The sequence below is a fragment of the Oncorhynchus tshawytscha genome, linkage group LG25, assembly GCF_018296145.1.
Source record: "Oncorhynchus tshawytscha isolate Ot180627B linkage group LG25, Otsh_v2.0, whole genome shotgun sequence".
Classification (NCBI taxonomy): domain Eukaryota; kingdom Metazoa; phylum Chordata; class Actinopteri; order Salmoniformes; family Salmonidae; genus Oncorhynchus; species Oncorhynchus tshawytscha.
This window is the reverse complement of record NC_056453.1, coordinates 35,152,289-35,164,326: the sequence shown is the minus strand read 5'-3', so window position 1 is coordinate 35,164,326 and position 12,038 is coordinate 35,152,289. Positions and strand designations below refer to the sequence as shown.

At 41.0% G+C, this 12,038-nt stretch overlaps 1 protein-coding gene across 1 annotated transcript in view; it reads right to left on the bottom strand.

Annotated features, from left to right (window-relative positions):
* Positions 1–12,038, bottom strand: part of LOC112223927 (CUB and sushi domain-containing protein 1) — a 236,962-nt gene that overhangs the window by 53,629 nt on the left and 171,295 nt on the right. The window contains exons 32-35 of the mRNA XM_042305838.1: positions 11,210–11,413; positions 8,837–8,961; positions 8,304–8,400; positions 615–719 (exon numbers count right to left, since the gene is read on the bottom strand). Of these exons, the coding sequence (XP_042161772.1) occupies positions 615–719; positions 8,304–8,400; positions 8,837–8,961; positions 11,210–11,413 (531 nt within the window). The remainder of the gene's footprint in view (positions 1–614; positions 720–8,303; positions 8,401–8,836; positions 8,962–11,209; positions 11,414–12,038) is intronic.

Here is a 12,038-nt window from a genome sequence, read left to right as displayed (position 1 = left end):
ATTCCCATCAGGCTCCAACCCATGGTAAAAGGTAGAGAAATTGGATTTTATCAGCTAGTTTCCTTGGTATTTATTTTTTCGTTAACAGAATTGTTATCAGTGAATTATGCTGTACTTGTTGAACCATTTATGCTGACAGCTTTGGTAATTTTTCTAAAGCTTTTAAATGTCAAAATGCACATGCCTCACCCAGAGCTGCTTCATTTTTAACATTATAAAAGTAGAATGTCCCGTTGAGAGCTTTTGATTCAGAGTGTTAGCTGCACTGTAGGTGATGCTACTACACGTTCCAGAAGGAAGGAGAGAGAGAGAAGAGAGAAGAGAGAGAGAGAGAGAGAGAGAGAGAGAGAGAGAGAGAGAGAGAGAAGAGAGAGAGAGAGAGAGAGAGAGGAGGGAAGAGAGAGAGAGAGAGAGAGAGAAGAGAGAGAGAGAATAGAGAGAGAAGAGAGAGAGAGAGAGAGAATAGAGAGAGAGAAGAGAGAGAGAGAGAGAGAGAGAGAGAAGTAAGCAACATTTTATTAGCCAAGAGGAAATCTTGTAGATTCCTTTATTTCACAGGGTCAGAGGATATGGAGAAAATGAAGGTTTCATGATGAGACACACAGTGTACTCACTTTTGTACTCAAGGTGGAATCCAGCAGCAACAACACTGATATCACTCTGGAAGTGGAGATAGAGCTGGTTGGAGGTACTGTTCAGCAAGGCTGGAGCAGTTGTACCTGAAATACATCACACAGGAGAAATCTACATTCATCTCACTGTTGAAAGAAGTTCCATTTTCAATTCTGAATATATATGGATGTTTTCTGGAGGGTTGGTTCGTCAAGTGACTACAGTTTATTTCAATGGCCAAAACAGAATAAGGTGAACAGCTGTTCACTATTCTATGGACATTTTTCCTCCTCTATAAAATACTTTCCTTTTTGGAGGTCAACCAAATGAAAAGAGGGGAAAGGGGGGAAGGGGAATAAAAAAAACATGCTTTGAAATTCTAACAGACAATGGTCACTGAAGTTTGTTTCTGTTCTTCAGTATCTGAGCTCCCAGGGGAGAGCTCTCATCAAATGTTTCCAAGGGGCAGTCAACCATACCACCACAGATAGGAAAAGTAAAAATGTTAAAAGTCTACAGAGCTCAAAGGGAACCATCTATGCATAGTCACTTTGATAACTCTACCTACATGTACATATTACCTCAATTACCTCGACTAACCGGTGCCCCCGCACATTGACTCTGTACCAGTACCCACTGTATATAGCCTCGCTATTGTTATTTTACTGCTGCTCTGCAATTATTTGTTACTTTTACTTCTTATTCATATATATATATATAGATAAATACTGTATATTTTTTTAACTGCATTGTTGGTTAGGACTTGTAAGTAAGAATTTCACTGTTGTATTCAGCGCACGTGACAAATACAATTTGATTTGATCAGCGTGGTAGATATCCTATGTTTTTGGATGATATGCTTTGGCTCAGGCTGCTGAAAATCAGAACAGTGTTCATCATGAGTAAGCAAACATGTGGTTGAAAAATAGCGTATATGCGGTTATATAACCTGAAACAGTGTCATTCATCACTTGTGTCAAACTTTATAATAGCAATAAATCTCTGGTGTCTTGGGCATTGGTCAGTTTAATAAAGAAATGTTGAAACTCCCCTGGGCAGATTAAAGATACAGCAACATATTCTGTTGAGATACCAGCTTTTATATTTTCAGGATATTATGTTCAAACCCCAGCTCACAAGTTCTGTGACATAGTTAGAGAAAGCAATTATTTTTATTCTCTTCATCGATGTCACACATAGCGTTGCAAAAACCTGGTAATAAAAAATAAATAGATTTTCCATAAACCCTGGTTGGAAAATTCCTGCCATCAGGAGGGAATAAACAGGAAATCTGAAATCCTCCAACCAGGGTTTCTGGAAAACCGTGGAACGTTTCCAGAATTCTGCAACCCTATTATTACATTTGTATCCTCGGAGGCCATCTTCACAGGTTGTAACGCTATGCTATGAGACAGCAATATACCCTTCACTCATTCATGACAAAACGTAGACTGACTTAACACGTTTATAATCAATCACATGAATAACTCTGATGAAATGACTAAAGCTCTCCTGCAAAATACTGACTTGATAGACATTAAGATATGTTCACCTGCAAATCATGTCAGAGAGCTACCAAGTTTGCAATGGGTTTCTGTAATGCTATGGGATCCAGCATAGTATGGCAGTAGAAGAACGGACGGGCATAAAATTGTCTGAGTACATTATGCTGATGATTGCAGTCTGTAAAATGCTCCTTTGCGCTTGAATGACTTGACTAATAATTTCTGGATGAAGTTTGACAGCTCTGTAAAGCTCATCCGCTGTCCAGCTATTCAGAGGTCCATCATCTCTATTAGTGAGACGGCATCTCCAGTGTTTCCAGAGCTTGTCATATAAGTCACAGATGAGCTTAAAATGCACTTTGCGGGATTGAATCTGGCACATTTAGTATTATTAGGCAGTCTAGAACCTTATGATTAAAGAAATTCTTGATGTGAACTTTCAGCCGGGAAGCAGGGTCATTTTATGTTTTGTAAAGATGGAAAACCAATCTTGAAATACAATTTACCATATATATATATTTTTACATTAACCATTTGGCAATCATCTCTAAACATGATGAAACAAAACCCCATCGATAGCCACAATGGCCACAGAATGAGAGAGGTATATAGACATAAACCCAATCAATAGCCACAATGGCCACATAATGAGAGTGGTATATAGACATAAACCCAATCAATAGCCACAATGGACACAGAATGAGAGGTATACAGACATAAACTGTCGCTATCGAGCGACGGCAACAGTAAATGAGCAACTACCCGGGCTATCTGCATTGACTCTTTTGACTCATCCCATACACTGCTGCTACTGTTTATTACCTGTCATGTTGTCACTTTATCCCTACCTACAGTATATGTACATGTCTACCTCAATGACCTCGTACCCCTGCACAGCGACTCAGTACTGGTATACCGTGTACATAGCCAAGCTATTGTGTATTTATTCTTTTTATATTATTTCAATTTTTTTCTCTTTACATTATTGGGAAGGGCCTGTAAGTAAGCATTTCACTGTTAGTCTACACCTATTGTTTATGAAGCATGTGATGAATACAATTTGATTTGATCTTTGGAGTCCTATAAAATGTATTTCAGATTGTGGATTTAATTACTTTTGCAGTGAATACTTACATTTGAAGTATGATTAATTATTAAATATTTCCATCGATCACAAATGAATCATGCTTCAAATGTAAGTATCCACGGCAAAAGCAATTAATGCCACAATCTGAAATCAATTTGAGGCAAGGAATACCAAACTATGCAACAACAGCAGCTACTGTGAAGTGGACTTTTTAACAAATATCACGTTTACCATTTTTCAACAGCATATCCTCATCATTTGCACATTCTACTGTTAATAGTAGTAATAGGGGGATAGTGGTAAACAGAAAAGATAAGCCTCATTCAATTGTAATCGAATTGGTATTTGATTAAGTGTGATTAATCCTGTATGATACATCATGCAAAAAGGAAGGCGACAGAGAACACAAAGCATTTCCGACAGTTTAATTAAGAGAATTATCCTAATGGATTTGTAACTAAAAGAAGAATAAAAAGACTGATTATAATGGTGAGGATGTCAAGGATGTAAAGGCAGACCACACAACGATGAAGGGGAAACTGTGCATCTTAACGTGTCACTGCACACGATACGGCCTCCCTCTTATTCCCTCCTAATGTCACTGATTACTGATTTGGAGACATTTCACCGATGTTAAAGATGACTCAGTGCCTGTGCCATTTGGACAACCCAGCTCAAAATGGAGGTAAATTACCATTGTATTTTCCTTTAGATTCAATGAGTCATACACAACCGTCACCAGGTGTTCTCTGACATCATTATTTATTTATTCGCTAGATGGCCTAGACAACCATTTTTTTGTTGCATTTAAAACCTTGGCTTAGAGGAGTGCGGCAGTGGTGAACCACGTGAACTAATACATTCAGAATGATATCTTAGCATAGACATTTTGCCTTAAAGCCACATGACTCCCTAGTTGCCTGACCTTTTCTAAGCCTGTTGTTGTGACACTAGCTGAGTTCATTACAGGCTTGTAGAAGGCATTGCTCGGGGCATGGCTACACGTATATCCATTGGGAGGCACAAAAAAGGTTAATCCCCCTTTCCCGCTGCAGGAGATCCCCTCCTGCTGGAGAGACCATGGTAATCAAATCAAATCAAATGTTATTCGTCACATTGAAACATTAGTCTTCCCAGAGAGAAAGAAAATAGTGAAATAATAGAAAAGTAAAACATGTAATAATATAAGTAATAACAAATACACAATGAGTAACAATAACTTGGCTATATACACGGGGTACCAGTACAGAGTCAGCGTGCAGAGGTACGAGCTAATTGAGGTAGATATGTACAAAAACTAGGAATAAAGTGACTAGGCAACAGGATAGATAATAAATAGTAGCAACAGCATCTGTGATGAGTCAAAAGAAGTTAGTGCAAAAATGGTCAATGCAGAGATCCGGGTAGCTATTTGGTTAACTATTTAACTAACTATTTAGCAGTCTTATGGCTTGGGGGTAGAAGCTGTTCAGGGTTTTTGGTGCATCGGTACCGCTTGCCGTGTGGTAGCAGAGAGAACAGTCTATCACTTGGGTGACTAGAGTCTTTAACAATTTTTAGGGCCTTCCTCTGACACCGCCTGGTATAGACGTCCTGGATGGCAGGGAGGTCAGCCACAGTGATGTACTGGGCCATACACACTACCCTCTGTAGCACCTTACGGTCTGATGCAAAGCACTTGCCATACCAAGAGGTGATGCAGCCTGTTAAGAGGCTCTCAATGGTGCAGCTGTATACCTTTTTGAGGATCTGAAGGGCTATGTGAAATCTTTTTAGCCTCCTTAGGGAGAAGAGGCGTCGTCCTGCCCTCTTCACGACTGTGTTGATGTGTGTAACAGATGTGTCCATTCTCACATCTATATTTTCTAACATAAAGGATGTGTAGTTTTGACCCACAGGAGGACATCCTAAAATATCACAGATGGGGAGGCTTGACAACATAACCTGCCATGGAAATCCCCCACAGTTTAACACTCCCACACAGCTAACACCTATCAGTTGGCATTTAGCACGATAAAGGAGGACAGACGCAAGTTAAGACACCCTCCACCCACTGGTGCACCCAATGGTTTATATATACACTAGACGGCTGACAGGGGCACTGTTTTAAAGCCACCGCGCCTCCATCTTGGCACTCCTCCACCATTGTATAACATACAGTGCCTTTGGAAAGTATTCAGACCCCTTGACTTTTTCCACATTTTGTTACATCACAGCCATATTCTAAAATGGATTAAATAAAAACATCCTCAGCAATCCACACCATAAGTTGACATTTTTCCAGATTTATTAAAAATAACAAAAACTGAAATACCTTATTTACATAAATATTCAGACCCTTTGCTATGTGACTCGAAATTGAGCTCATGTGCATCCTGTTTCCATTGATCATCCTTGAGATGTTTCTACAACTTGATTGGACTCCACCTGTGGAAAATTCAATTGATTGGACATGATTTGGAAAAGCACACACCTGTCTATATAAGGTCAGAGCAAAAACCAACCCATGATGTCGAAAGAATTGTCCGTAGAGCTCCGAGATAAGATTATGTAGAGGAACATATCTGGGGAAGGGTATGAAAATATTTCTGCAGCATTGAAGGTCCCCAAGAACACAGTGGCCTCCATTATTCTTAAATGGAAGAAGTATGGAACCACCAAGACTCTTCCTAGAGCTGTCCGCCCGACCAAACTGAGCAATCGGGAGAGAAGGGCCTTGGTCAGGGAAGTGACCAACAACCTGATGGTCACTCTGACAGAACTCCAGAGTTCCTATGTGGAGATGGGAGAACATTCCAGAAGGAAAACCATCTCTGCAGCACTTTACCAATCAGGCGTTTATGGTAAAGTGGCCAGACGGAAGCCACTCCTCAGTAAAAGGCACATGACAGTCAGCTTGGAGTTTGCCAAAAGGCACCTAAAGACTCTCAGACCATGAGAAACAAGATTCTGTGGTCTGATGAAACCAAGATCGAACTCTTTGGCCTGAATGCCAAGGGTCACGTCTGGAGAAAACCTGGCACCATCCCTACGGTGAAGCATGGTGTTGGCAGCATCATGCTGTGGGGATGTTTTTCAGCAGCAGGGACTGGGAGACTAGTCATAATCGAGGCAAAGATGAACGGAGCAAAGTACAGAGAGATCCTTGATGAAAACCTGCTCAGGACCTCAGACTGGGGCGAAGGTACACCTAACAGGACAACGACCCTAAGCATACAGCAAAGACAAATGCAGGAGTGGCTTCGGGACAAGTCCCAATGTCCTTGAGTGGCCCACCCAGAGACCGGACTTGAACCTGATCGAAAATCTATGGAGAGACCTGAAAATAGCTGTAAAGCGACGCTCCCCATCCAATCTGACAGAGCTTGAAAGGATCTGCAGAGAAGAATGGGAGAAACTACCAGCAAAACACCAGTCTCAACGTCAACAGCGAAGATGCATCTCCGAGATGCTGGCCTTCTCAGCAGAGTTGCAAAGAAAGAGCCAATAAAATAAAATATGAATGAAAGAACACAGACACTGGACAGCGGAACTCTGCCTAGAAGGCCAGCATCCCGGAGTCGCCTCTTCACTGTTGACGTTGAGACTGGTGTTTTGTTAATGAAGCTGCCAGTTGAGGACTTGTGAGGTGTCTGTTTCTCAAACTAGACACTCTAATGTACTTGTCCTCTTGCTCAGTTGTGCAACGGGGCCTACCACTCCTCTTTCTATTCTGGTTAGAGACAGTTTGCGCTGTTCTGTGAAGGGAGTAGTACACAGCATTGTACAAGATTTTCAGTTTCTTGGCAACTACTCGCATGGAATAGCCTTAATTTCTCAGAACAAGAATAGCCTGACGAGTTTCAGAAGAAAGTTCTTTGCTTCTGGACATTTTGAGCCTGTAATCGAACCCACAAATGCTGATGCTCCAGATACTCAACTAGTCTAAGGAAGGCCAGTTTTATTGCTTCTTTAATCAGAACAACAGTTTTCAGCCGTGCTAACATAATTGCAAAAGTGTTTTCTAATGATAAATTAGCCTTTTTAAAATGATAAACTTGGATTAGCTAACACAACGTGCCATTGGAACACAGGAGTGATGGTTGCTGATAATGGGCCTCTGTATGCCTATGTAGATATTTCATAAAGAAATCTGGCTACAATAGTCATTTACAACTTTAACAATGTCTACACTGCATTTCCGATCAATTTTATGTTATTTTAATGGACAAAAAAATGTGCTTTTCTTTAAAAACAAGGACATGTCTAAGTGACCCCAAACTTTTGAATGGTAGTGTATACTGTATATATATATATATATATATATATATTTTTTTTTAAAATATATTTTTAAAATCCTTAAAGAATAGTTTTTAGAAAGTACTAACGTTACTGTCCCCACTACAACAACAAAAATACTTAAATACATGTAATTTCGTCCTTGAAATATTGAATTGAAATACTGCAGAATTCTATTCATTCCTATGGAGGAGTTCCAACATGTCCCCAATGTCTGTCATGACCTTCTTCTCCAACTGACCTCGCTTACTGAATCATTTAAAATCATGTACACATACTGAAAGTCATGAACTAATGGATCTACTCAAGATTGATAAACCCACACATTTGCCAGACAGGGGAAGTGCCCTCTATTTTCAAAAGGATGGAATATGCCATACATATCACTGATCATGCCTAATGGAGCCATAGCATTCAACGTCTTCATTAGATAGCAGACAAAGCTATTCAGTTGCAGAAATGCTGTTCCTAGGATTAACTGGGAGGCAACGAAGGCCAAGATGGCTGCCAACTGGATTTCAAAAGGTCTCTGGAGCAAATACTGTGAGTCATCCAACATGACGATTGGGACATTGGTGTGCTGTGTAAAAGATTGCGGAGAAAGGTATTGGACCCATGATCAATGTTCAGTCCCCTAGAAGAACTACGGAACATAACATGAGTCAGTTTCATTTTTATTGTGGTCTTCAAAATAATAGGCCTGTAAGAATTCTGTAAAACACATGAAACCTAATTTGCAATAAGTATTATATTGCACACAGACATGATATCTCAAGGGGAAACGTGTGATTCCATGCATGATTAAGTAATCCAATTCCCACCTGAAAAGCTTCCAAGTTTAGGAGCTGTCATGTCCCCTCCATCATAGATTTCTAAGGAATCCCAATTATGCTCAGTGGCGAAGCTCATTACTTGAATCTGCAAAAGAAAAAAATACATAAATAGAGTGACAAAAATAATGTACATGCCATCTCTCTGAAAGGACAAGCATTTTGAATGGTTAGATGAGAGATTGGTGTTTTTTTATTGAGGGAAGTTTTCTCTCCTGCTATAGACATAAACCCAGGTTTTATACTGTGCTCTTGTAAGAAGTATTTTAAAAAACGAGTTGTTCTCATTAGGGCACGATCAATAGCAATAAGACTGCAGCTGTTTTTTATGTGCTTTAAAACTACTTCTGCTGGCAACGGGTCTAATTTATACCGTCTAATTTTCTTTTCTTCTCAGTAGGACGACTGACGGTTAAAATGTGCTATAGCCTGTCACTCAAAAAATACAATTTTCCCTCTCTTCTCTGTCTGTCGGTGTAGCTTATTACTTTCGATGAGTTCAGACCTGCCCCCTTTGTACTTGCCTGAATCCCAGCTCCTTCGGTGACAATGATTTTCCACACGCAGTTCAAGCTGTTCCCATAGGGCTCGGGGAATCCGGGGGAGAGGATGGTGCCTCTTCTCTCTGTCAGATTACCGCTGCATGGAACTGGGGAGCGAAACAGAGGGGAAATTAGAGTCACATTGAATGGGGCACATGCCAGGTTCCTGTAGCCATGGTGAGTCAAGACACCGAGTGGAAATTTGACAGGAGTAATTTAAGCAATAAGGCCAGAGGAGGTGTGGTATATGGCCAATATACCATGGCTAAGGGCTGTTCATAAAGCACAATGCAATGCGGAGTGCCTCAACACTGCCCTTAGCTGTGGTATATTGGCCATATACCACAAACCCTCAAGGTGCCTTATTGCTATTATGAACTGGTTACCAACGTAATTAGAGCAGTAAAAATAAATGGTTTCGTCATACACATTGTATACGGTCTGATATACCACAGCTGTCAGCCAATCAGCATTCAGGGCTCGAACCACCCAGTTTATAATTATATATAAACTCAGTAAAAAAAGAAATGTCCTCTCACTGTCAACTGCGTTATTTTCAGCAAACTTAACATGCGCAAATATTTGTAAGAACATAACAAGATTCAACAACTGAATCCAATTAACTGGACAAGTTCCACAGACATGTGACTAACAGAAATTGAATAATGTGTCCCTTAACAAAGGGGGTGGGGTCAAAATCAAAAGTAACAGTCAGTATCTGGTGTGGCCACCAGCTGCAATATGTACTGCAGTGCATCTCCTCCTCATGAACTGCACCAGATTTGCAAGTTATTGCTGTGAGATGTTACCCCACTCTTCCACCAAGGCACCTACAAGTTCCCGGTCATTTCTGGGGGCAATGACCCTAGCCCTCACCCTTCGATCCAACTGGTCCCAGACGAGCTCAATGGGATTGAGATCCGGGCTCTTCACTGGCCATGGCAGAACACTGACATTCCTGTCTTGCAGGAAATCACGCACAGAACGAGCAGTGTGGCTGGTGGCATTGTCATGCTGGAGGCTCATGTCAGGATGTCTTCCCTGTAATGCACAGCGTTGAGATTGCCTGCAATGACAACAAGCTCAGTCCGATGATGCTGTGACACACCACCCCAGACCATGACCCTCCACCTCCAAATAGATCCCGCTCCAGAGTGCAGGTCTCGGTGTAACGCTCATTCCTTCCACGATAAACACGAATCCAGCCATCACCCCTGGTGAGACAAAACTGCGACTTGTCAGAGAAGAGCACTTTTTTCTAGTCCTGTTTGGTCCAGCGATGGTGGGTTTGTGCCCATAGGTGACGTTGTTGCCGGTGATGTCTGGTGAGGACCTGCCTTACAACAGGCCTACAAGCCCTCAGTCCAGCCTCTCTCAGCCTATTGTGGGCAGTCTGAGCACTGATGGAGGGATTGTGCATTCCTGGTGTAACTCGGGCAGTTGTTGTTGCCATCCTGTACCTGTCCTGCAGGTGTGATGTTTCGGATGTACCGATCCTGTGCAGGTGTTGTTACATGTGGTCTGCCACTGCAAGGATGAGCAGCTGTCCGTCCTGTCTCCCTGTAGCGCTGTCTTAGGTTTCTCACAGTACGGACATTGCAATTTATTGCCCTGGCCACATCTAAGGCACGTTCACGCAGATGAGCAGGGACCCTGGGCATCTTTCTTTTGGTGTTGTTCAGAGTCAGTAGAAAGGCCTATTTAGTGTCCTAGGTTTTCATAACTGTGACCTTAATTGCCTACTGTCTGTAAGCTGTTAGTGTCTTAACGACCGTTCAACAGGTTCATGTTCATTAATTGTTCATGGTTCAGTGAACAAGCATGGGAAACAGTGTTTAAACCCTTTACAATGAAGATCTGTGAAGTTATTTGGATTTTTACGAATTATCTTTGAAAGACAGGGTCCTGAAAAAGGGACGTTTCTTTTTTGCTGAGTTTAGAACATTATTGTGACTAAAGAATCATCTCACTTCCCAATATCTTAGTATGTTTATGGTGTTTATGGTAACTTACAAATGTAAAAAATGATGACATATCTATTAGATGTTCTACCCACTGTATGTTCTTAAAGGGCAATTGCACCACATTTCAACCTCATATTCATTATCTCAGCACCATACCAATGTCTACATATGTAAAAACAGCGCATTCCTACGTTTTACCGTAAAAAAAAATATATAAAGTAAAAACATTTATTTTAACAGCAGATAGTGGAAATGAGTCATTTTCACAGACTCGGAATGGGTCTGGTGAAAATTAATACCAGGTTGAAAAGTGGGGTAATTTCCCTTTTACAACAACATGAACCATCTCTAAATCAATGTTCACAAATGTGACTGATTTGAGGAGGCTTACCAGCACAAGCGGGCACAGTATCATTCCACTGGGCAAGCGCACTGGGGACCACATTGCATTTGATGGCTTTGGATCCCTGTAGCAGATACCCAGGGTTGCACTCAAAGCGAACAATGGAACGAGCGGAGAAGTCGGACCCCATCCGTCTACCGTACCGCGGCTCTGGGACAGAGCTGCACTGCGTGTCACTGGTGCGAGGAACAGCTACAAAGAAAAGAGTCCCCAGTGTTTAACACCTAGATGTGATAACTCTTCGCTTATAGCTCACAGGAAAAGTGCAATACAATGTGGTAGTAATATATGATTTGTCATTATGGACATTTGAGATCTTTAGAAGGATCTCAGTGTATCATCAGCCATACTAATGGCTAATTCATGCTGAAGTAAAAACACTTTAGCATGTGTTATAACTTTGTTATTCAATCATGAACACTCTCAGGACACCAAGGCATGGAAGATGACAATGAAACCAAATATATATATATATCTGATATTCAAAACATGACTGGTTACAATCTGTACTACAGTATATCAAAACATTATGTACCACTGCATGCATGGCCTTGTCCCCTCTTCTCTCACAGACATGAATGTTTTTCACATTGTGACGTGAAAGTGAGATTTTCACACGTTAAGGTTTTTCACGTGTGAAACTCCATATCCGATTTAAAAATTAAAAATATAAAAAAATGGGAGGGGGGGGGGTAAGAGTTCAAATACTATTTTATCTACAGTATATAGTATATCTTAGTGCAATATTGAGGCCTTTACTGTTGGGCTGGGAGGGATTGTGTCTGATATTTCTAGATCTGTACCAGAGCAGAGTGTG